Consider the following 26963-nt stretch of genomic DNA (forward strand, 5'->3'; position numbering starts at 1 on the left):
TCCCTTCTGACCATGGAATGTTGTTCCTGGGGTGTGGCTTTTTCCTTATCAGGAATGTATCTCTGCCATTTCTACCCATCTTGGTGCTGTCTCTTGTTGTGGGGGCTCTGTTCATCCAATCTCTAAGTCCCCTTCAGAATGAATTATGCCATATGTAGCTGCACATTTGTTGTGTCTGTGGGGGGAGGTGAGCTCAGGATCTTTTTATTCTGCCATCTCGAACCTTCTTCCACTCTTCATTCTCTTATATTATTCAGAACTACTACACTGACAGACTTTTCTGAGTAATGTTTTTTGGTGGGAGTAGCAGGCAGCCATCTTCCAGAAAACTCTTTTGTAAACTCAACTTTTAAACTCCGCATCCAGTTATGCTGTTAGGATTTCTTTCTCTGCCTATGTGAGGAAAAGCATGCTTCCATAACCAAGGAACACTGTGCATACACAATGTTTCTTGTGGAATTTTAGAACTACGTCAACTAGTAGTACTTTGTTATTCGGTTGGTAAGTTTGCACCCTTTGGCTTCTTGAATTATAGCAGAGTTGAGTCTTAGACTTCATAGAGGTAGATTAATTTACTAATAGCCTGTTTTTCCTATGAGATCTGGTGCGTTGCATTATTATATGGAGATACACCTAACAAAAAAAGTTGTACTTTAAGTTAAATACTGTATGGACGAACGTACTTGTGCTGGTGGTCAGAAGGAGATACCCAAATAGCAGAACTTGAAACACTAGGTGGGAACTGGATTAGAAAGGCAGGCCTATAAATGTTAATGTTTTGAGTATTTTTCAGAGGACTAGTGTCCTGGGAGTCACAAATTCATTTAAATTACAAAAGAGTGAGCAGGTGGGTCGTGGCATTCAAGGTGTTCCATAATGGATTCGGACTCTTGGCAGGGGTTGAGGTGTTGATCAAGGTCAGTATACCAGTTATACCAACAAATGACTGACTTTTGAATGTGAGGCTGTGACTTTTCAGAAGGTTCCTTTGTATTTTTTCTTGTCAGGGACAGCAACTGTGCAGGAAGTGGCTAGATTTGATCCCAGCTGGAGCAAGGACCAAAGACTGAACTGATGAACTAACTCTCATTAAAAGTAGAGATGCAGACACATCGAGGGAGGTTGAAAGGGATGGGAAGGGGGAGAAAGGAGTTCATATTTACTGTATGACAAAGGATGTTAGAACTAAGTGGACAGCATAGTCCTCTCACTGCGATGGCAGTCCATGAATAGCTACAGCAATTATTTCACTTCAAAGGGCAGTATAAACTTATCCTTCTGAGGCATAGTAATAATTTGGTCTTTGGGTTCCTGGCACACAACCCCCCAAGTCCTTGGAATCTCCGTAGCGATGAGTGTCTTCTGTATGGTAATGAGAAGACTGGTAGCTGGGGGTCCCTTGGTAGCATCTAGATGGCACTAGCGAGAGGAACCAACCACGTGGTTAGAAGGTTGGAACTTTTAGCTCTACCCCTGGACATCCAGGGTGGGAGAGGGCCTGGAGATTCACTTAATATCCAGCAGTCGGTGATTTAATCAATCGTGTCTGTGTAATGAAACCCCCATAAAAACTCCTAGATAGTGGGCTTCAGAGAGCTTCCAGGTTGGTAAACACATGGAGGTGCTGGGGGGAGGGTGGCGGGTGGTGGTGATGCATGCGCCTCTCCCATACCTTCTGCGCATCCCTTTGATTTGGCCAATACTAACTTGAATCCTCCATGGTAAACTAGTAATACTAAGTGCTTTTTTGAGTTCTGTGAGTTCTAGCGAATTTTCAAACCGGGGAGGGCACTGTGGAAACCCCCAAATTTATAGCCAATTGATCGGAAGTCCAGGCGGCACCTTGGGATGTGCAGCTGGCATCTGGAGTGAGACCAGTCTTGTTGGATTGAACCTTTGAGCCTATGCAGTCTCCCGATAATCCCAGGCAGTTAGAGTCAGAACTGAACTGAATTGCAGGACCCCCGGGTGGTTTGAGAGAAAACCTTGCACATTTGGTGGCAGGAGCGTTGTGAGTAAAATTAGCCCAACTACCTATGTCAGGCAGGGTGCAGATCATTGGAATGGATGCTTCTGCTCCAGGATTGGTTCAGAAGCTGTGAGTTTGTTCTCAGTGTCCATACTTAGATGCTATACGTGTACTCCTGCACCTGGGTTCAATCCTGTTCTCATCCTTGCCTTTATTATTAGATTGCGCTTTTTCTGTGCCCCTTAAATCCCTGGAACATGGTGTTGATTGGCTTTTTTTCTTCCTCTTTGCGGTGTGGCCTGATATGCCAGGCCATGTTTGGCATTCTCTAACTATTTGTGTACTTCCTCTTGCCTTTGATAGTCTCTGACAGCCTCTGTCAGATTGCGATGTTTGTCCTGATGAATCACCATCCACCATGTTCTCCTGGGCCCTTGCACTTCCTGCTCTGATCATTTCCCCTGCCCCTTATAAAATGGGACAGAGCTCATTGTAAGGATTGTGTCAGTACTGGGCAATTACTCTCTAAAGAGTTGAGAGGAGAGTTGTATGGCATGTTTGTTGTTTCTTAGCATCGGCATGACTCTTAAGTATATATATATATATTTTTTTAATTTTTTTTAATGTAGATTATTTATTTGAGAGAGAGACAGAGTATGAGCAGGGGAGGGGCAGGGAGAGAGGGAGACAAAGAATCGGAAGCAGGCTCCAGGCTCTGAGCTGTCAGCACAGAGCCCAATGCGGGGCTCGAACTCCCAAACTGTGAGATCATGACCTGAGCTGAAGTTGGAGGCCTAACCGACTGAGCCACCCAGGCGCCCCAAGTATATTTTTGTTTTTCATACAAGTACCTAGCATAGTGCCTTCCAAACTGAAGGATTTAGAAACTGTTGATTGCTGTTAACAGTGATCATGAATCTGTTACCAGAAAGATTAGAATAAATCAATAAATAAAGACTCAGATGTCAAAGAAAGACAAATGCCATATGATTTCACTCATGTGGAATTTAAGAAACAAAACAAGCAAACAAAGGGAAAAAAAGAGACAAACCAAAAACCAGGCTCCTGGTTAGATAGAGCACAAGCTGATGGTTATGAGAGGGGAGGTGGAGGTCGGGGGGGGGGGGGGGGGGGATGAGTGAAATAAAGGGGATTAAGAGCACATTTATTCTCATGAACACTGAATAACGTATAGAATTGTTGAATCCCTATATTGTATACCTGAAACTAATACAGCACTGTATACTGGAATTAAAAGGTAAAATAACAATACAACTATTGTATGTTAATGTAAATAACATTTTTAATTAAATAACTGTGTGTTGTTGTTTTTTTAAAGATTCAAGCCGTTCTTTGCTTTTTTCAGTTTGTTCAAATCTCTGAAAAACTCCTTTGTGCCTAAATGAAAATTTTATGTAACTTTATCCTTTTTAGTTTTCCTGATGGCCTTCTACTGCAGGGAATGAGTCATAGACAATTCACAGGAATATCCTAAGGATTGTGGTGTTGAGTTAAAGAGGTTTTAAAAAGGCAGAACATCCTATATTTATTGGGCTGCTTGGGTATGTTCCCAGAAGTGGAGTTTGTATAGAGTATGGACTTTATACAGACTAATGTCAGATTTTCTGCTTTTCAGAGGTATAGGCATAAGAATGACAGAACCGATATACCTCAGCCCCTCATTTGACAATGTACTGCCCAACTACTTATTTTTACAGGTAAGTATTTGTCAAAGCAAAGTATTTATTAACATTGAAACATAACTTCAGTGAGTTATTTCAAATACAGTGTTTTTTTTCTATTACCATATTTTTTGTGGTTTATTTTTCTGATCTACCTTTTGTTAATGAGCAGTAAGAAAAAACTTTGTACGTACTCTCTTTTTCTCAATTGATTTTTTTTCCTAATGTTCATTTTTGCTAGAGAGCACAGGTGGGGGAGGGGCAGAGAGAAGGGGGGACGGACAGAGGATCTGAAGCAGGTCCTGTGCCGACAGTAGCTTGCTGATGCTGGCTTGAACTCATGGACCATGAAATCATGACCGGAGCCGAAGTCGGGTGCTCAACCGATGAGCCACCCAGGTGCCCCTCAACTGAATTTTAAACTTTTTTTTTTAACCCTCTGTTGCCCAAAGGCGCTTTAACAGCTCATTATAATCATTATTTTCCATCTCAAAATATTAATGTCTAAATAATGCATGCGTTAATATACATATAAGTGTATTTGTAACTTTGAGTGAGATGCAGATGGTTTACTACTAACACATTTTTGTCAGGTGGTTATCAATTGCTGTGATATGACAGTTTATTTTGCCGTGTCCAGTTTATTGCATACTTTTGCAGACAGTAACTCTTTTGATTTGTTACAGTTCATTGGTTAGGTGGTATTATTGTTACTACTCCCAATATGTAATGAAGATACTCAGTATCAGATCTGTTAGGTTTCTTGGACAAGGTCATATACAGTTCATAATTAGTAATGTCTGAACCCTGACCTAAATGCACATGCCATTTACTTTCTGCTCTGCCCAGTGTTTAATCAAAAGACATAAACCCAAAGATTATTTCCATTGGGAACAAACAGGAAAACAGATTTATGTGTATTATCTGATTCTACAATAGTGATGGTGTAACACATAGGATATATAACCTACTATATAGTTACACGCTATTATTCAAATTCTTCTTTGGTAATCTGTGCCAGCCCCCCGCCCCCCGCCTTTGTTTTAAAATTTGGAGTTCCGCTAGGTGCTTGGAATATATTACCACAAGCATTAACTGGCTTACAATTTAAGACAGCTGATACTGAACACATTATTGAATGATGTTCAATAACCATTTAACTTGTGACACAAGGTAGTTCATAGGATGACTGGCTGAAGAAATTTACACCTTGAAGAAATCATATTTCATAAGCATAAGAGTTTGGCAACTGGTAGCCTTTGTCTACCTACTTGGTGAGGTTAGTTTATAGAATGGGTGGAATTATAGAGCTGCTGAAAAATTCCTGGGGAAATTTGTGGGGTTCTCTTTCGCTTTCTCTTTCCCGCTTTTGGATACCTCTTGGCCTTGGCATTATCCCCACATCTATATTCTTTGTTACTTCTGACAGCTAATGCAAAAGCTTTGCATTGGAGACTTTGTTTTGCTGGGGTATGTGTACGTGTAAGGGGCTATTGATAACTGATTATTTTTCATTTTAGCACTTGAAGTTATATACTAGAATATACTTTTCAGAGTTAATTGGAGTGTTGTATACAATCATTAAAACTACAACTGTGTAATACCATTTGGCTTTTCACAGTCAAAAGGGAACTTTTGAATTGCTTAAACACAGTCCACAGAATCTCAAAATAATCTTAGATGTCCTTCACATTTGAAGTAATTGTCAGTTAAAAGTTTAGCAGTTAAATACTTGCAAGAACTGCTTTCAGCTATATTCTAATAACATTTTAGTTTAACTGGAATAAAACATAGTGCCTAAAACTTAATTTCCTCATTGCCTCGTTCCTTGTAAATAATTAATTTAAGAGCCAGATGAGGTTGGACAACCTAAGGAGCTTTTAAATAAATACTACTGCCTGGGCACTAGCACCAGAATTGGTTTTAGTTGGTCTGACTGGGGTGGGGCCTGGGTCAGGACGATTAAAAGCTCTCCCATGCAATTCTCATGTGCAGTTAAGGTTGAGAATCACTATAGCATAGCAATGGGGTGCATCTGGCTGCACGTTAGAGTCACTTGGGGCAGTGTTGAAAACACTGATGCCTAGGCCCTATTGCCAGAAATTCTGGTTTCACTATTCTAGATCAGGACTAAACCTTTTTGAAAAACTCACTAGGTGATTCTCTTGTGTAGCTAGGATTGGGATATACTGTAGAGAAAGGTAGTAGACTAAATTATTTTAAGAAAAGTTTGTCATTATTTAAATATTTAATGAAGCCTTTTCATTTGGACTGTTTGATAATTTCAGTTTATTGCATGGCCAGAAGGTTCTTAATGTATTATTTATGTTTGATTGCAGATTTCTGTCATTTTTGACCCATACATTAATGTTATTAGGAGACAAGTATAACCAGTTGTCTTCAGATAAGGAATCACCAAATCTCCAGTAGCCACATACATGTTTTAGTGTTTTCATATTGGAGTGCAATTTTTAAATATTTTTGGAATAAATTAGACCATTGAAGAGAAAATCTGTAACAGGTTAAGCTGTTTTTAGTGTTTAATGTGGAGGGACTGCTCTTCAGATGCCTGAATGATTTGCATTGATTTTAATACTTCCTGTTTCCATAGGGGGAGTACTTGCTCATTTGTGTCTGCTTTCTCACGTTGATTTTCTGTTTTCAAGTGGTAATCTTGGATTCACTTGGGAGCATTGTAACCTTCTGCCAGTTCTTGAGAACACACTAATGGATACAATTCCCGTGTGAGAATGAATGGACACCTTTAAACTTTAAATAGCTCTGTGCTTGCCAAGTAATTTAAAAACTGCATTACTTTAAAGAAAATGCATTACTTTGTAATATTCTAGCTTTTAAACAATATTTATTTTGAGAGGGAGAGAGCATGTGTGCATGAGTGGGGGAGGGGCAGAGAGCGAGGAGAGAGAATTCCAAGCAGGCTCTGTGCTGTCGGTGCAGAGCCCAATGCAGGGCTTGAACTTGTGAACCATGAGCTCATGACCTGAGCTGAAATCGAGAATCAGATGCTTAACTGACTGAGCCATCGAGGTGCCCCAGTATTTCTATTTTATTTGAGGCAAACTGTTATCCTAGAGTAGCAGTCCTTATGTGATCAATACTTATAATCAGGTAAGGTATAACTTACTGTAGTATAATTTACTACTGCGGTATCTGAGTTGTCCAGTCTCATAATACATTTCTGGGTGCCAATCAGAAACAATAAGATTTTTTTTTACATTTTACTTTTCTCCTACAGAAATGTGGTCATGGTGGGAAGATAGGAACCCAAATGTCTTTGACTGGCATTAGCATAAAACTAGAATTCTTAAGTGGGCATTAGATGGTGAAGCACCTGAAGTTGCAAAATTTTATACATTTTCTTAGAAAAAAACCTAGAGCTTTCTTACATTTCTAAAAGGGCTTTGACCTTCAAAATGTTGAGAATTGTTGGGGCACCTGGGTGGTTCAGTCAGTTAAGTATCTGACTTTGGCTCAGGTCATGATGCTCACGGTTCATGAGTTCGAGCCCCACATCAGGCTCTGTGCTCAGAGCACAGAGCCTGCTTGGGATTCTCTCTCACCCTCTCTCTCTCTGCCCCTCCCCTGCTCTCTTTCTGTCTCAAAATAAATAAACTTAAAAAAATACTGAATTGTTGAGAAAAAAACATGATTTGCTAAATTGATTAGGGAAATGCATCTGTGCATGTGTGTCTTGCGTGTGAAGGTCCTATGAGATCATAGGATAATCTAGGAAATTGTGAATTTCCTGACACTAGTATTTTTACAGAAACCATATTTTGGTGGAGGATGCTGTACTGGACTGCCTCCAAAGATGTGTTTATGTTCTGTGATTCTTAATTTTAAAATGATTTAGAATCATTAGGGGCATCTGGGTGGCTCAGTTGGTTAAGCATCCCCACTCTTGTTCTCAGCTTAGGTCTTGATCTCAAGGTTGTGAGTTCAAGCCCTGCACTGGGCTATATGCTGGGCTCTGCGCTAGGTATGGAGGCTACTTTAAAAAATGGGGCACCTGGGTGGCTCAGTCAGTTGGGCGTCCGACTTCAGCTCAGGTCACGATCTCGCGGTCTGTGAGTTCGAGCCCCGCATCGGGCTCTGGGCTGATGGCTCAGAGCCTGGAGCCTGTTTCCGATTCTGTGTCTCCCTCTCTCTCTGCCCCTCCCCCGTTCATGCTCTGTCTCTCTCTGTCTCAAAAATAAATAAACGTTAAAAAAAATTTTTTTTTTTTTTTAAATTAAAAAAAAGGATTTAGAGGGGCACCTGGGTGGCTCAGTCGGTTGGTTAAGTGTCTTGACTTCAGCTCCGGTCATGATCTCAGGGTTTGTGAGTTCCAGCCCTGCGCTGGGCTCTGTGCTGACAGCTCAAAGCCTGGATCCTGCTTCGGATCCTGTGTCTCCCCTGTTTCTGCCCCTCCTCCCATGCTCATCCTCTGTCTCTCAATAATAAATGAATGTTAAAAAATTAAAATAATAAAATAATAATTAAAAAAAATTTAGAGTCATTGGTAATTGATTTTTTGTTTTCCCTTATAGAATTTGCCATCTGCCGTCGTAACTCATGTTCTGGATCCTCAACCTGGAGAGAAGATTCTAGATTTGTGTGCAGCACCCGGAGGCAAAACTACACACATTGCAGCATTAATGCATGATCAGGTAAGACTGTCTTCACAGCAAACACTACTCTCAACATATTACGTATTTCAGTGTTGAAAGTAGCACTACATATAACTTAGGAAACATGCAGACATTTATAATCTGAATTATTATAGATTCATCCAAAGTGAAGACTCTTCACTGATGGGATTCATCACGTGTTGAGTGTAGTATATAATTATCATTTGTAAACACCATTTAAAGATCTTCTTAAATCCCAAATTTGCTAGTACATTTGTAAAGTAGAAGTCTTCTTCATAAATATACATTTAAATGAAACATTGAAGAGATTTTTTATGTTCTTAAGTATAAGACTTGATACTTTTTAAACTATTCAATTTTGCCACTAAGAGTTAATTTGCACATTACTGCAGTATCGAATTATACATCCATCCATACATATGTACTTATATGATACACGTCAAACACATCTTGAGACTTATAAAAGCTGTATGATCTGTCTTAATTACAAAGCTTGGTTTATTGTCACAAGATAGAGTAAGTCGTGGATAACTTTATCTCACATTTTACCGCCTCTACCTCCGTGTGTATGTATTTGACAGTATGTTTTCTTTCATTACGGTTAGTCTTACCTGTTTAGAACTCGGTGTGACCTTGTAACCATTCTATACTGCAATTGCAGTACTTCAGCTCAAGAGGATACGGCTGGCTGATGCCATCTTTCTTCTTATTTCAAATTCCATACAATTAAGTGGTTCCTAAAATACTGAGACATGCTAGTGTCTTCACTTACTTTGATCTGAAGTCAGATTTTAATTGATTGTTCGGTTGATTAAACAGATATTTAATTAGTACTTCCATGTGCCAGGGCCTGGGCGTGTAGCAATAAACCACAGTGACCAAAATCACCTTCTTCATGTAGCTTGCATTCTAGTTGCGAGGAGACAGATACTAAACTAAATGAATACAGGGTCTGGCATACGTGATTGCGATAAGGGCTACGGTGAAAAGTGAAGGAAGGTGAGGGGAATTGGGGTTCTTGGGGGGTGGGAGAGTGAGGAGGCAGTTTGAAGGAGGGTGGGGAGGGAGATCCACACTGGGAAGGCGGCTTCTGAGGAAAGACTTGGAGGTGCTGAGCAATGTGGAGGTCTGTGGAACGCGTGTTTTAGTGAGAGGAAACAGCAAGTGCAAGTGTGCTGAGGCTGGAGGGCACCTGACTTGTTTGAGGAGCCTCTGCAGTTTGCTGAGGAGGACGGGTAGAGAAAGAGCAGTCGGAGAGGGAGGGCCCAGGGGAGGACGTTTGGGTAGAGCACCTTGCAGGGTGTGTCAGGACTTCACCTGCACTCGAGTGATGGGAAGTCGTTGGAGGTTTTGAAGAGAGAGTGGCATAAGCCTTACTATTTCAAGTATCGTTTTGGCCACTGCATTGAAGAGAAGCTGTAAGAGGGCAAGGGTGACCAGTTAGGAGACCGTAATTCAGGGAAGCGTCATGGAGGCGGGAAGTTCTGGAGTGGTTTTTAAGGTGAGGTTGTAAGGAGCTGCAGACGCACTGGAAGTGGGCTGTGGACATGAGAAAATAATGGAGGGTGACTCCTCCAGATTTGGGCCTGAGGAAATGGAGAGAGCGAGCTAGGTGGGGGTGACTGGGAGGAGCAAGTTCTGCAGGGAAAAGTCAGAATTGAGTTTTGGAGATAATAAAGTGAAGTGTCAGACATCCAGAGGATGACGTTGAACAGGCAATTGGGTATTTGAGCCGGGAGTTCAGGAGAGAGGCCTGGACTGGAAATAAAACTTTGGATTGGAAATGTAAACATATACGGAATAGAGATTTGGACCTCATCAGCATATAGATAATGCGTAAAGGCATAAAACTAGCGTGGGTGGCAGTAGAGAGTAGAAGAGGCCAGAAGACTGAGCTGCCTGGGTACCATGGGCCAACATTCAGAAGCTGGGAGAAGGAGAAGGAGTGGCCAGCTATGTCAGAGGGAAACCAGAGGAGTGTGCTACCCTGGAAACTAGGTGCAGGAAGGGACTGAAAGGTAATGGAGAGATCAACTGTGTCACATGTTGTTGCCGGCCCGTAAAAGGAGGACTAAGACATACCAGTGACTTAGCACCACGTTGGTGATGGGTGAGCTTCTCATGAGCAGTTTTGGTGAGTGGAAATGCTTGCTTGGATTGAGAATGAGAAGAATCTGAAAAAGTGAATCAAAACAGCTCCTTTGGTCGTGGTGAGGGTAGTTATTTGTACAAGAATGCAGTGAAGGGGCGCCTGGGTGGCTCCGTCGGTTGGGCGTCCGACTTCGGCTCAGGTCATGATCTCGCACTTTGTGAGTTCGAGCCCCTCATCGGGCTCTGTGCTGACCTCTTGCTCAGCTGGAGCCTGCTTCGGATTCTGTGTCTCCCTATCTCTCTGTCCTCCCCTGTTCATGCTCTGTCTCTCTCTCTCTCTCTCTCTCTCTTAAAAATAAACATTAAAAAAAAAAAAGAATGCAGTGAAATGGGGCAGTAGTGGGAGGTGAACTCAGGGAATACTTTTTTTAGGATGAGAGAAATGATAATGTTTATATGCTAATGAGAGATGCATTAAAAGGGGAAACATGTAACACCAGAGAAAGCAGGGAAAATTCCTGGACAGTATCTTTGAGGAGGTGACATGGGCTAGGATTTGATGCACAAGTGGCTTTAGTTGGTAGCCCGTGACAGTTTATCCCATGGAAATAAGAAGGGAGGCTGAGTACATAGGTGCAGCTGTTGGTGGGCTGGTCAGTGTGGGAGGACCTGGATGGTCTCTTCTGATCATTTGGCTTTTCTCAGTGAAATAGGAAGCAAGGTCATCAGATGAAAATGGGGATGGGGAAGGAGGCGGTAAGAGCTAGGAGGTAGGAAATACCAGTCCAGGAAGTGGAAGTGAGGACGGGTGTCAACACGCCGTAGGAATCCAGTTAGCACTGTGGGCTCCCTGAAGACATGAATTTGAGGCAGGATTAGTTGGGATAATGATGGGCTTTTTTTTTTTTTTTTTTTAAGCTGCCTGGGGGTAGACAGGAGGTTGGTGAAGAATGGAGCTTAACCACAGCAGCATTTTTGCCATGCTTACATCTAAGACACAAAAGCATGTGTAGAAGAGAGTGATTTGATGTCACGTGGAATCTAAGCTGGGTGAGGAGCACAGCCAGGATAGTAAAAGACTGAGGCAGTGTGGATCCATTCTTGATTTTCTGAATTAGCTCACATTTCTTCAGTGGGAGGATTTCTTAGGCACCTAGAAAACTCAACAATTTTTGTCACAGTACTAATTTATAAATAAAAACTTACCTACCTGAGGTGTGAGACTTTCTGGCATAGAAATACACGTCCGTAAGGCTTACCAAAGCCCTTCTGCTCTAGCTGATTTACTTCATAGAAGTAATATTTGCCCACTCCCCAAAGTGCCAGGTGTTGGACTTTGCCAGGTGATCATTTTTGATCTGTATTTGATGGTTTTTAGGATGCTTAAGCGATTTACAAGCAATCTTGCACAGAAAATAATAGGAACATTTTCTGTGTCAAGGTGAAATTGTAACTTTTCCCTTTCATTAGTGCAAATCATTTTATCCAAAGACTTCTGATGAAAATTCACACTGCTTGCATATTAGTATATAATACTGTCGTAACTTCTGAAACATTCACTGTGTCACAGAGGGATAAAACATGTATAAATTTATATTTTTAATAATTACACTGAAAGGTTAAAATCTGTCTCTGCACTGTATGTGTGTATCTACAAGCACTATATATAGGCACTGTATATATACGTACTGCGTGTGTATATGTATGCCTTCTGTACACAGGTACCCTACACACAGACACACTTGCGGTAACACTAGTATAACCTCAGTGAGTGGCCTTAAGGTAAGTAAGGAAGAAAAAGATACTTGTTTAAATTTTGTGGAATTAATACTCTGGGTTCATTAGAGGAGATATACTTGCCTGTTTACTTATATTCTTGTTTATCCAAAAAGAATTTAAAGTGGTAACAGTAAAAACTTTAAGGAAAAATGCATTAAATATCACCAGAGTGTAAAATGCAGAACAAGATTCATTTTATGGAGTTGTGGTGTGTAAATGCAGATCCTTTTTTAGATTCCTTGAAATGTTAATTGTGAAGATTATGATATGCCTTGAAGAAGTAATCATAACCCCCCCCCGCCTTAATTTATGGTATATGATATTTATTGTGTTGGCTTAGAAGTATTTATTCACAGATATTTTACGTTCTCTAATAAGAAGTCCTTTCAAAGAGAATCTGGGTATTTTAAGTGTGTCCATGTTTTGTTGTTCCGTTTTCTAGTGTATAAAAACGACCACAAAAACCTTAGCAGCCTACGACTAAACATTTATTCAGCTCGGGAGTCTGGGATTCAGTTGATCCCTGCAGGGCTTGCTTGTGCACCTGATCAGCTGCAGGCCAGCTAGGGGTTCCCATGGTCTTGGGTGGGCTCATTCACTTGAATTTGGCTGGTGTTGGCTTATCTAAAGTGACCTCAGCAGAGACCACTAGGGTACCCTGCTGCTGGTTCCTTTCTCTTATCTACCTGCTAGGGGGTAGTCAGGAGACTAGCCCAGCAGAGGGCAAACATTGAAGGTTGGGAGCACAGAGGGCAAAGCAGAGAGCAAAGCCACCTGTTCAAGTCCTTTCCACAGCTCTGTTTGTATCACATTTACTGTCATCCCATTGGCTGACGCACGTCCTATGGCTCAGCTCAAGTAGGAAAGGCAAGGGACTGCAAGGTGAGTGCCAAAGGGTGGGGGATATGTGGAGAGTTGAGTTAGAGTTAGGCAATTCCCCCATAGTGGGCCGCCAGCAGAAATGAACAACTTTGAATAGAAATATTTGAGCTTGCGTGAATTCCAGATTTTATTGCTGTTCTTGATGTGTTGTTATTTATTTTGATATTTAAGCAAGTTTTATGTGAGTATAGCCTCTAGTCTTGTACTTCTGTAAAAGTAGCCTTCACCCATCACCACAGTAATGCATTTGAAACTTATTCCAGTTGCTGTTGCTTACTTTTCCAGTTCAACTCTCTGGAAATGGTTTTCCTGTTTGTCAAAATATTAATAGGAAAACTGTGTCTACCACTAACCTGGTGTCACATTTAGGAACATCATCAGCAAATTTTCAGCATTGTTGTCCATGCATTAGATGCACATGTCATACAAGGATGTTGTATATAAAAAAAAAAAGCAAGAAAAGACATTGAAGAGTTAATCTCACCATCTCTGCAATATCATTTCATAGCATATTTTTAAAACCATATGAATGTCACAAGGCATTTGTAGAAGTGTGGTATCATCCTCATTGACTTTTTTTAAAAAACTGTTTATTTTAAGAGAGAGCAAGTGGGGTATGGCCAGAGAGAGAGGGAGAGCGAGAACCCCAAGCAGGCTCCATACCCAGCATGGAGAAGGATGCAGCGCTTGATCTCATGACCGTGAGACCATGCCCTGAGCCAAAAGCAACAGTCAGATGCTTAATGAAGTCACCTTTAAGGGTGGTAGTAAAATAGAGAAGACCATAATTTTTCATCAGTTTTCCACAGTATTAATAGTTTTCATGACTGCTTTGGGTATACACCTTATTTTTATGTGTTTTGTTTGTTTGTTTTTTAGGGAGAAGTAATAGCACTGGATAAAATATCCAACAAAGTAGAAAAAATAAAACAGAATGCTTTATTGTTAGGGCTGAATTCCATCAAGGCATTTTGCTTTGATGGAACAAAGGCTCTTAAACTCGATATGGTTAAGGATGCTGAAGGTGAGTTAAATTTTGTCTTTATAGGCTTCTGTAATTGGCTTTTGGAAACAAATAGATTTTGCTATCATTGTTCTAGCCTTAAAATATCCATAAGACCTCGAAACTGGCATGGATTTAAGCTATGTTGCCATAATAGATACCATTTTGCTTTTCATCTCATCCCTAAATTTCAGATTTTAATAATGTACAATCATATCCCCAAGACTTGGTCAAACCCTTTGGTCTTACTGTATTTGTCTTAATTTCATGTTGAATCTCAGAAAGCTTATTAGCCTTTCAATTTTATGATTCTTGGGCTATTGTGTTTTCTTCATTTTCTTGAGAGAATGGGGCTGTGGAGCTAGGAAGGGAGGAAAAACTGCCACATGTCTTGTTTTAGAACAAAATGTTGTATTAAGTCACTCGATAGCTCTGTTTCTTTGTTTAGATTTGATTTCATGAAGTACTCCAGAAACTTGCATATTTTAATGAACTAATTGGCATTCGTGTTCCCAAAATGTGCATTGATTAAAGATGCTACTTGATTAATCACTTCTTGGCCTTTTGGCTAGGATCAAGTGTAGTACCTGCTCTTATCAGTTGAATATCTGCTATGTCCTCTCTCTGAGGACAATATATCACAAGATTTTGGCACCAGGAGATGGAACAGGAACTTGCTCCGTCCACTCCATGCATCGACCTGTGTTCCCAGCACTCCCAGGAATGGTGCACCTTTTTGAGGGAATGAAAATTGTCCAGGGGAAAAAAATCCTACCTGATTAAAGGTGACTTTTATTTTATTTTATTTTTAATGTTTATTTATTTATTTTGAGAGAGCACGTGAGCTGGGAAGGGGCAGAGAGAGAGAGAGAGAGAGAGAGAATCCTAAGCATACTCTGCACTGTCAGCGCAGAGCCGGAGGTGGGGCTTGATCTCACAGAATCGTGAGATCGTGACCTGAGCCGAAATAAAGAGTTGGATGCTTAACTGATTGCGCTACCCAGGTGCCCTTAAAGATGACTTTAAAAAACTGAGGCCATGGTTTTGATTCCCCACCCCTTATAGCCCATCTAACGTTCCCATATATAAGCTGTTGTTTTTTTTTTAAGAATGACTAGTAGACAATGGACAGCTCAATATAATCCATTACTGTTACTTTACTGAAATCATTGGTAGGTGACCAGTTTTTACATATCACTGAATAAAGTGATCATACTTATAAGCATAATAGGTTGAGATTAGGGTAAGAACAATCGAGATGTAGGGGTAGCCATTTTAGAGGTTAGTCTCCAGTGCTATAGCGGGACATATATTAACTGACTTGGAATAGTTGATCACTGAGTTTTCACTCATTTACATCACTTTATTAGCTAATGGTTCTAGGTTGTCATCTTTAGGTATTTTTTGCATCAAGACTTGTTTCGTCACAGATACGGGATGGTAGTTTGATTTGGGGTATTAAAGCTAGAATGTCAGGCAAAAGACATCTGATGGAAAATGCATCAGTAATGTGAACATCACCATATCTTTGAGATTCCTGGAAAGTGAGGAGAGTTACTTTGTGATACCTACCTAATGTGTAATAAACCACACGGGAATAAACAAATGCAGCACATGGAACTCTTCCTAGAAAAATAGGGATTGTTCAGAGGAACAAGTTCTGGACTATGATTTGTCTTCTTACAGATGTGGGAATAGGTCAGACTTGATTGCCTGATGACATGAGAACAGCATTTCATGGTCAGTTATTGTTAACCTAAAAGAGTTAGCCAGGGGATTTATATTAGGGTATAGGCTCACAGGCTGTATCAAAGAGACCCAGAATTCAATGGCTTAGAAAATATAAAAGCATTTTTTGTTTCCCTGTTTTCGTTGTTTATTTTGGTCTCACCTAGCAGAAGTGGTCATTCAGTCCTGTTTATGTCATCTCTGGGTCGAAGATAGATGTTCTGGTTCTTTCAAGGGGAAGGGAAAGGATATCAGAATTCTTAGTAATGCATACTACAGCTGGCCAGATTAGTCATTTGATGATCGATTTAGCTGCAAGTGGGGGCTGGAAAACGTCGTCTTTAGCAGTGTAGTGGTGTGCCCAGTGCAAACCATGACTACAGGAAAAGAGGACAATGGGCATTAAAGAACAGCTAGCAGTCTGACGAAGGCTTGGTAGTGCTAAGGTGCTGATGGTGACCGTTTACGTTTATTCGTAAGATTTTTAAAAGTTTTATTATTTTAGTTGACATAGTGTTACTAGTTTCAAGTATAATGTAACAATTCTACAATTATGTACATTATCCTGTGCTCATCACAATTAAGTCACCCTCGGTCATCATAAAATGTTCCTACATTATTAACTTTTTCTTTTTTAGCATTTATTCATTTTTTAAGAGACAGGGAGAGATAGAGTGTGAGCAGGGGAGGGGCAGAGAGAGGGAGGGAGACACAGAATCAGAGGCAGACTCCAGGCTCTGAGCTGTCAGCCCAGAGCTCAAACCCACAAACGAGATCATGACATAAGCTGAAGTCGGACACTTAAACCGACTGAGCCACTCAGGCGCCCCAAATGTTACATTATTGACTATATTCCCTACACTGTGGTTTTTGTTTGTTTTGTTTTGTTTTGTTTTGTTTTATCTCTGTGACTTACTCATTTTATAGCCAGAAGTTTGTACCTCTTAATTTCTTTCACTTATTTTGCCCATCAACTCACCCGCCTCCCTGCTGGCAACCACCGGTTTGTCCCCTGTATTTGAGTCTATTTCTGTTTGTTTGTTTATTGTTTTGACATTCAGAGTCCACATATATGTGAAATCCTATGGTATTTGTCTCTCTCTGTCTTATTTTACATACCCTCTAGATCCATCCATGTTGTTGTGAATGGCAAAGATGTCTTTCATTTTTATGGTTGACTATTCCGTGTGTGTGTGTATACCACATCTGTATCCATCTATCAGTAGACACTGGGAATTGCTTCCGTATATTGGCTGCTGTAACTAATGCTGCAGTAAATGTGGGGGCGCATATATCTTTCTGAATTCATGTTTTCATTTTCTTCAGGTAATTATCCAGATTACTGGATCATGTGGTATTTCTATTTTTAATTGTTTGAGGAATCTCCATACTGTTTTCCATAGCAGTTGTATTGATTCACATTCCCACCAACAGTGCAAAAGATTTTTCTTTACATCCTTATATATTATTTCTTGTCTTTGACACTAGCCATTCTCACTGTTGTGTGAGGTGAGATCTTACTGTGGTTTTATTTTGCATTTCCCTGATGATTAGTGATGTTGAGCATCTTTTTGTGGGTCTGTTGGCCATCTGTATGTCATCTTTGAAAGAATGTCTTCAGGTCCTCTGCTCACTTTTTAATTGTATTCTTTGGGGTTTTTTTTTGGTGCTGAGTTGTAGAAGTTCTGTATGTATTTCAGATATTAACACCTTACAGATAGATATATCATTTGCAAAATCTTACATCAGTAGGTTTGCCTTTTCATTTTTCTGATGGTTTCCTTCACTGTGCATAAGCTTTTTATTTTGGTTTAGTTCCAATAGTTTATTTTTGCTTTTTTTTCCCTTTACTGCAGAGACGTATCCATAAATATGTTGCTAAGGCTGATGCAAAGAGATGACTGCCTTTGTTTTCTTTTAGGAATTTTATGGCTTCAGGTCTCATATTTAGGTCTTTAATCCATTTTGAATTTATTTTTGTGTTTGATATGAGAAAATGTACCAGTTTTACTCTTTGGCATGTAACTGTCCAGTTTTCCCAGAACCATTTATTGAAGAGACCATCTTTTCCCCACTCCCCATTGCATATTCTTGCCTCCTTTTTTTATTAATTAAGTGAACATAAAAGCATGGTTTTATTTCCAACCACTGTATCCTTTTCCATTGATCTTTTTTTGTGCCAGTACCATATTCTTCCAGGTTACTATAGCTTTCTAGTGTATCTTGAAATCTGGAATTGTGATACCTCCAGCTTTCTTCTTCTTTTCCAAGATTGCTTTGGTATTTGGGGTCTTTGTGATTTCATACACATTTTAGTATTATCTGTACAAATTCTGTGAAAAGCACGGCAGTTATTTTGGTAGGGATTGCATTGAATCTGTAAATATCTTTTGGTAATATGGGAATTTTAACAATATTCTTCCCATCTGCGAGTATGGCATATCTTTTTATGTGTATTGTCTTCAGTTTCTTTCCTCAATGTCTTACAGTTTTCAGAGTATGGGTTTTCCCCTCGGTTGAATTTATTCCTGGGTATTTTATTCTTTTTGGTGTAGTTGTAAATGGGATTATTTTATTATTTTCCTTCTCCATATAGAAACACAATAGATTTCTCTGTATTAACTTTGCATTCTGTAACTTTACTGAATTCATTTATTCTAATTTTTTTTTAATCTTTAGGGTTTTCTATATATAGTATCATGTCATCTGCAAAGAATAACAGTTTTGTTTTCTCCTTACCAATTTGGATCCATTTTATTTCTTGTCTGATTGCTGTGGCTAGTACTTCCAGTACTATGTTGACTAAAAGTGGTGAGAGTGGACATCCTTGTTTTATTCCTGATCTTAGAGGAAAAGCTTTCAGTTTTTTGCTATGGACTATGATATTGGCTATGTGTGCTTCATATATGGCCTTTATTACATTGAGGCATGTTTCTCCTAAACCCACTTTGTTGAGAGTTTTTATCACGAAGAGATGTTACATTTTGTCAGATACTTTTTTCTGCGTCTATTGAGATGATCCTATGGGTTTTTTTTTAAGTTTATTTTGAGAGAGAGAGCGCACGTGCACACGAGTTGGGGGGAGCAGAGAGAGAGAGAATTCCAAGCAGGCTCTGCACTGTCAGCACAGAGCCTGATGTGGAGCTCTAACTCACGAACCATGAGATCATGACCTGAGTTGAAATCAAGTGTTGGATGCTTAACCATCTGAGCCACCCAGGTGCCCAGTCCTGTGGTTTTCATCCTTCCTCTTGTTAATGCGATGTATCACGTTAGTATGTGAATGTTGAACCATCCTTGCATCCCTGAAATAAATTCCATTTGGTAGTGGTGAATGATCCTTTTCATGTATTGTTGAATTTGGTTTGCTAATGTTTTGAGGATTTTTGCACCTGTCTTTGTGTCAGGGATATGGGCCTGCAGTTTTCTTTTTCTGTAGTGTCATTGTCTGCTTTTGGTATAAGGCTAATGATGGCTTGTTAGAATGCCTTTGGAAGTTTTTCTTCCTATTTTATTTTTTGAAATCGTTTGAGAATAGGTATTAACTCTTCTTTAAATGTTTGGTAGAATTCATCTTTGAAGCCATCTGGCCCTGGACTTGTGTTTGTTGGGAGTTTTTTGATTATTGATTTAATTTCACTACTAGTAACTGGTCTGTTCAAATTTTCTATTTCTTATTAAGTGTTGGGAGATTGTATGTTTCTAGGAATTGATGCATTTCTTTTACGTTTTCTAGTTTGCGTATCATTTTTTTGTAGTGTTCTCTTAGAATCCTTTTTATTTCTGTGGTGTCAGTTATTTCTGCTCTTTTATTTCTGATTTTATTAGAGTTTTGATGAATCTGTATAAAGGTTTATTAATTTTGTTTATTCAATTATTGATCTTTACTGTTTTTTTTTTTTTTTTAGTCTCAATTTATTTCTGCTCTAATCTTTTTATTTACTTCCCTCTAACTTTAAGCTTTGTTCTTTTTCCTTGTTTCTTTAGTTATAAGGTCAGATTATGTGAGATTTTTCTGGTTTCTTGAGGTATACCTATATCACTGCAAACTTCTGTCTTAGAACTACATTTGCTTTGTCCCAAAATTTTGGACTGTTGCGTTTCCATTTTCATTTGTCTCCGGGTCTTTTTTTTTTTTCCTTTTTTATTTCATCATTGACCCATTGACTGATTAGTAGCATGTTGTCTTGCCACCATGTATTTGTGTTTTTTCTTGTTTCTGTTTTTTAAATAATTGCTTTCTAGTTTCATATTGTTGTGGTTGGAAAAGATAATTGATATGATTTCAGTGTTTTTAAACTTAGTGAGGCTTGTTTTGTGGCCTGACACGTGATCCACTTTAGAGAATATGCCATGTGCACTAGAAAAGAATGTGTGTTTTGCTCATTTTGGATGGAATGTTCTGTATCTGTTAGGTCCATTTGGTCTAATGTGTATTTCAAAGCCACTATTTCCTTGTTGATTTTCTGTCTGGATATTTTATCAGTTGACATAATTGAGGTGTTAAAGTCCACTGCTATTATTGTATATTAGTATTGTATTGTCATTTTATGTCTGTTAATATTTGCTTTATGTATTTAGGTGCTTCTATGTTGGGTGGATAGATATTTACGATTGTTATATCCTCTTGCTGGCTTGATCCCTTTATCATTATGTAATACCCTTATTTATCTCTTATTAGAATCTTTGTTTTAAAGTCTGTTTTGTTTGACATAGGTGTTTCTGCTTGGCTTTTTAATTTTTTGCTTCTGTTTGCACAGAATATCTTTTTCCATCCCTTCATTTTCAGTCTCTGTGTATCTTTAGGTCTGAAACAAGTCTTTTGTAGACAGCCTAGAGACAGGTCTTGGTTTTTATTCATTTAGTCACCTGTCTTTTGAATGGAGCATTTATTTAAACTTAAAAGCAGTTATTGATAGGTACATAATTATTGCCATTTTGTTAATTGCTTTCTGGTTATTTTTGTAGTTCTTCTCTGTTCTTTTCTTTTTCCCTTGCTCTCTTCCTTTGTGGTTTGGCGGTTTTCTTTAGTGTTATGCTTGGGTTCTTTTCTCTTTTTGTGTATGTGTATCTGTTATAGGTTTTATTTGTGGTTACCATGGCATTCATTTATAACATCCACTTGTGTATAGCAGTCTATGTTAAGTTGGTGGTCACTTAAGTTTGAACACGTTCTTTTTTTTTTTTTTTTTAAGAGAGAGCATGACCCTAAGTAAGTGCAAAAAGATTGAGATCATACCGTGCATATTTTCAGACCACAAAGCTATGAAACTTGAAATCAACCACAAGAAAAAATTTGGAAAGGTAACAAATACTTGGAGACTGAAGAACATCCTACTAAAGAATGAATGGGCTAACCAAGAAGTTAAAGAGGAAATTAAAAAGTATATGGAAGTCAATGAAAATGTTAACACCACAACCCAAAACCTCTGGGACGCAGCAAAGGTGGTCATAGGGAAGTATATAGCAAACCAGGCCTTCCTAAAGAAGGAAGAAAGATCTCAGATACCCAACCTAAACTTATGCCTTAAGGAGCTGGAAAAAGAACAGCAAATAAAACCCAAAACCAGCAGAAGACAAATAATAAAGATTAGAGCAGAAATTAATGCTCTCGAAACCAAAAAAAAACAGTAGAACAGATGAATGAAACCAGAAAGAAAGAAAGAACCAGAAAGAAACCAGAATTCTTTGAAAGAATTAACAAAATTGATAAACCACTAGCCAGTTTGATCAAGAAGAAAAAGGGAAGGACCCAAATAAGTAAAATCAAGAATGAAGGAGGAGAGATCACAACCAAAACAACAGAAATAAAAACAATAATAGGAGAATATTATGAGCAATTTTATGCCAATAAAATAGGCAATCTGGAAGAAATGGACAAATTCCTAGAAACATATACATTACCAAAACTGAAACAGGAAGAAATAGAAAATTTGAACAGACCCAAAACCAGTAAGGAAATCGAATTAGTAATCAAAATCTCCCCAAAAACAAGAGTCCAGGACCAGAAGGCTTTCCAGGGGAATTCTACCAAACATTTAAGGAAGAGTTAATACCTATTCCCTTGAAACTGTTCCAAAAATTAGAAACAGAAAGAAAACTCCCAAACTCTTTCTATGAAGCCAGCATTACCTTGATTCCAAAACCAGACAGAGACCCCACTAAAAAGGAGAACTACAGACCAATTTCCCTGATGAACATGGATGCAAAAATCCTCAACAAGATATTAGCCAACTGGCTCCAACAATATATTAAAAAAAGTTTTTCACCACGACCAAGCGGGATTTATACCTGGGATCTAGGGCTGGTTCAATATCTGCAAAACAATTAACGTGATTCATCACATCAATAAAAGAAAGGAAAAGAACCATATGATCCTCTCAATAGATGCAGAGAAAGCATTTGACAAAATATACCATCCTTTCTTGATAAAAACCCTCAAGAAAGTAGGGATAGAAGGAGCATATCTTGAGATCATAAAAGCCATATATGAACTACCCAACACTAATATCATCCTCAATGGGGAAGAACTGACAGCTTTCCCCTGAAGGTCAGGAACAAGACAGGGATGTCCACTCTTGCCACTGTTATTCATCATAGTATTGGAAGTCTTAGCCTCTGCAGTCAGACAACACAAAGAAATAAAAGGCATCCAAATCGGCCGGAGGAGGTCAAACTTTCACTCTTCGCAGATGACATGATACTCTATATGGAAAACCCAAAAGATTCCACCAAAAAACTGCTAGAATTGATTCATGAATTCAGCAAAGTTGCAGGATATAAAATCAACACACAGAAATCGGTTGCATTCCTATACACCAACAATGAAGTGACAGAAAGAGAAATCAAGGAATTGATCCCATTTACCATTGCACAAGAAACCATAAAATACCTAGGAATAAATCTAACCAAAGAGGTGAAAAATCTACACACTGAAAACTGAAATCTATACACGGAAATCTATATACTGAAAGCTTATGAAAAAAATAGAAGAAGACACAAAGAAATGGAAAAAGATTCCATGCTCCTGGATAGGAAGAACAAATATTGTTAAAATGTCGATACTACCCAAAGCAATCTACATATTCAGTGCAATCCCTCTCAGAGTAACACCAGCATTCTTCACAGAGCTAGAACACATAATCCTAAAATTTGTATGGAACCAGAAAAGACCCCGAATAGCCAAAGCAATCTTGAAAAACAAAACCAAAACAGGAGGCATCACAATTCTGGACTTCAAACTATACTACAAAGCTGTAATTATCAAGACAGTATGGTACTGGCCCAAGAACAGACACTCAGATGAATGGGACAGAATAGAGAACCCAGAAATGGACCCACAAACGTATGGTCAACTAAACTTTGACAAAGCAGGAAAGAATATCCAATGGAATAAAGACAGTCTCTTCAGCAAGTGGTGCTGGGAAAACTGGACAGCGACTTGTAGAAGAATGAACCTGGACCACTTTCTTACACCATACGCAAAAAATAAACTCAAAATGGATGAAAGACCTCAGTGTAAGACAGGAAGCCATCAAAATCCTCGAGGAGAAAGCAGGCAACAACCTCTTTGATCTTGGCCGCAGCAACTTCTTATTCAACACGTCTCCGGAGGCAAGGGAAACAAAAGCAAAAATGAAGTACTGGGACGTCATCAAAATAAAAAGCTTCTGCACAGGAAAGGAGACAATCAGCAAAACTTAATGGCAACCGACAGAATGGGAGAAGATATTTGCAAATGACATATCGATAAAGGGTTAGTATCCAAAATCTAGAAAGAACTTATCAAACTCAGCAAGCAAAAAACAAATAACCCAGTGAAGAAATGGGCAAAAGACATGGATAAATACTTCTCCAAGGAAGACATCCAGATGGCCAACCGACACATGAAAAAATGCTCAGCATCACTCATCATCAAGGAAGTACAAATCAAAACCACAATGAGATATCACTTTACACCTGTCAGAATGGCTAACGTTAACAACTCAGGCAACAACAGATGTTGGCGAGGATGCGGAGAAAGAGGATCTCTTTTGCATTGTTGGTGGCAATGCAAGCTGGTGCAGCCACTCTGGAAAACAGTATGGAGGTTCCTCAAAAAACTAAAAATAGAACTACCCTACGACCCAGCAATTGCACTAGTAGGCATTTATCCACGTGATACAGGTGTGCTGTTTCAAAGGCACACATGCACCCCCATGTTTATAGCAGCACAATCAACAATAGCCAAAGTATGGAAAGAGACCAAATGTCCATCGATGGATGGAATGGATAAAGAAGATATGGTGTATATATATATATATATATATATATATATATATATATATATATATATATACAATGGTGTATTACTCGGCAATCAAAAAGAATGAAATCTTGCCATTTGCAACTACGAGGATGGAACTGGAGGGTATTATGCTAAATGAAATTAGTCAGAAAAAGACAAAAATCATATGACTTCACTCATATGAGGACTTTAAGAAACAAAACAGATGAACATAAGGGAAGCCAAAATAATATAAAAACAGGGAGGGGGACAAAACAGAAGAGACTCATAAAGATGGAGAACAAACTGAGGGTTACTGGAGGGGTTGTGAGAAGGGGGAGAGGCTAAATGGGTAAGGGGCATTAAGGAATCTACTCCTGAAATTGTTGTTTCACTATTTGCTAACTAATTTGGATGTAAATTTTAAAAAATAAAAAATAAAATTAAAAAAAAAAGAGCATGAGTTGGGGGGTGGGGGGGCGGCGGTGGTGGAGGGGATAGACTCCATGCTTAGTGTGAAGCCAGATTCAGGGCTCAATCCCATATCCCCAGGGATCATGCATGACCTGAGCTGAAATCAAGAGTCAGGCACTCAACCAACTGAGCCATCCAGGCGTCCCTTGAACACATTCTAAAAGCATAAATTTTGACTCCCCTTTCATTTTATGTATATGATATCATATTTATGTCTTTTTATTTTGTATATTCCTTGACTGATTTTGGTAGATGTATGTGATTTCCCAACATTAATGTTTTAGCCTCCATACTAGCTTTATAAGTGATTAATTTACTATGGTCACTCTATGTTTGCTTTTACCAGTGAAGTTTTTTCCCTTTTATATTTTTCTTCCAGTTACAGGCTTTTCTTACCTCTTAAGGAATTCCTTTTAACAGTTCTTATAAGGCTGGTTTAGTGGTGATAAACTCTTTTAACTTTTGCTTGTCCAGGAAACTCTTTATCTCTCCTTCATTTCTGCTTCAAGATAACTTTGCCAGGTAGAGTATTTTGGGTTGTAGGTTTTTCCTTTCAGCACTTTGAAGGCATCCTTCTGGGCTACAGAGTTTCTCTTGAAAAATCAACTGATATTGCCTGATTGTCAGAGCTCCCATTTTTAGGCTCTGCTGATTTTCAAAGCCAGATATCGTGAAGACTCATGTTCCCAGTAAGTGCCCAGGACTGAGGTTGCCTGCTGTGGGTTCTGATCCACTCACTCCTCTATGTTTGTGATGTCCCTTCCTTTTGTGGTTTTTCACACGAGGAGTTTGGTTATTGACCTTATCTCCACCCCTCTTACCCTTTCTGAGATGGCCTTCTCTCTGTGACTAGCTGTGGAAGGTCTCTTCTCCCAGTCTTCAGATTTTCCTAATCGGTTGCAGTAGATACGGTTGTTGGTTTAGTGTCTGTGGTATAAGGTGAGCTCAAGATCTTCCTATTCTGCCATTTAACAACCCGCCCCCCCCCCCATGTTTTCTGAGTTCCTTTTAGTTAATAAAATTTTTCTTTTTAAGTTGAAAGAGTTCGAAGTCCTCTGAGCGGATGAGTGAGGTGTGTAGTATAAGGTGGCAAGAAGTTGATTCAGTGGCTTCTTAACCATGCACTGATTTCAAGTTGCAGGGTGGTTTTGATTTTTAAACAGTTCTGGGTATGAACTGCTGTTGTAACAAATCATTTCATCACTTAGTGACCTAACACAGTGATCTTATTATTATTTCTCACAGTTTGAGGGAATGACTGGGACCTCTGAGTGGTTCCCACTTTGAGTATCTGACGCAATTAGCAGTCACTGGGTACCTGAGGGAAGCGTCATCTCAAAAGCTTTATCTGTCACGTGCATGTCTGGAGGTTGATGGTGGTTCTCAGATAGGACCTACACGTGGCCTCTCCCATGTGTACCGACTGGGCTTTCTCAGACCAAGTGGCTTAGGTTCTGAGAATGAGTGTCCTAAGAGCCCCAGGCAGAAGCTGTATCAACCTTTTATGACTTAGTCCAGAAGTCATGTAGTATCAGTTCTGCTCTTGTCCACAATAAAAGAAAAGGAACATTAGACCCCATCTCTTGTGGGAGAAGAGTCAATGTCAAATTGAAGGGCATGTGGGATGGAAGGTATTGGCATAGCTATCTTTGGAAAATATAATTTTTTCACAGTTTTAAATAATTTGTATTCCTAGTGCATAAATTTTATGCACAAAAATTGTTAGCTGGACATGGAATAAATACTGACTTGAAAAATGAAAGAGCACAAAATCAATAATTCTTCCAGATTACTTCAGGGTGACTTTTACCTGCTCCGTAAATTGAATTAATATGATTAAAATTCTTATGTTGCATACTAAGGTGATTTTATTTATAATTTTTAATATTAATTTTTTGAGAGAGAGTGTGTGTGAGTGGATTGTGGCTCAGATACCACAGATACTCACATTTCTTAGATTTTCTTTAATAAGTGTTTCTTCATTTGATGTATGTCCCAGGCATTGTCTAGAGACTTTAAATGGTGGTTTTTGCTTTTGTTACAGTTTTTACCAGTTATAATTCTTGCACCGGGGAGAAGGTCTGTATCCCCTCATTCCAAATGTTGTCCCAGTCTTATTGTTTCCATCATAAAATTGCTCCTAAATTATACACCACTCCAAACGAATGCAGTTTTAGAAATCACTAAAGGTTGTTCTAACAATATATATTGAGAAAAAGCTTTGGATAAATAAAAATTTGGGTACTCCTAAACTGCATACAAGCCTTAAATGTTCATTTCATGGCTTTCTAGTTTTGAACAAGAGAGATTTCTCTTGGACCATGTATCTTTGTGGTCATTTGGTGATCTTAGTCTAATCTAAGACAGGTCTAGAATATTTTTAGGAATGTCTCAATTTTTGTATAATACCCACTGCTTTGTGTGAAAATGGTACTTA

At 39.0% G+C, this 26963-nt stretch overlaps 1 protein-coding gene and 1 non-coding gene across 5 annotated transcripts in view; both read left to right on the top strand.

The window, feature by feature from the left end:
* Positions 1-26963, top strand: part of NSUN6 (NOP2/Sun RNA methyltransferase 6) — a 73005-nt gene that overhangs the window by 24502 nt on the left and 21540 nt on the right. For all 4 annotated transcript variants that reach the window (XM_086714820.1, XM_025930261.2, XM_086714821.1 and 1 more), the window contains exons 6-8: positions 3606-3687; positions 8202-8321; positions 13935-14079. In XM_086714820.1, coding sequence (XP_086570946.1) covers positions 3606-3687; positions 8202-8321; positions 13935-14079 — 347 coding nt within the window. The remainder of the gene's footprint in view (positions 1-3605; positions 3688-8201; positions 8322-13934; positions 14080-26963) is intronic.
* On the top strand, positions 14607-14795 carry LOC112868050 (U2 spliceosomal RNA). Its single transcript, XR_003224245.1, has one exon. It is a non-coding gene; the product is annotated as a U2 spliceosomal RNA (small nuclear RNA).

This window comes from Puma concolor, chromosome B4, assembly GCF_028749965.1.
Source record: "Puma concolor isolate L17-30 chromosome B4, mPumCon1.1.hap2, whole genome shotgun sequence".
NCBI classification, from domain to species: Eukaryota; Metazoa; Chordata; class Mammalia; order Carnivora; family Felidae; genus Puma; species Puma concolor.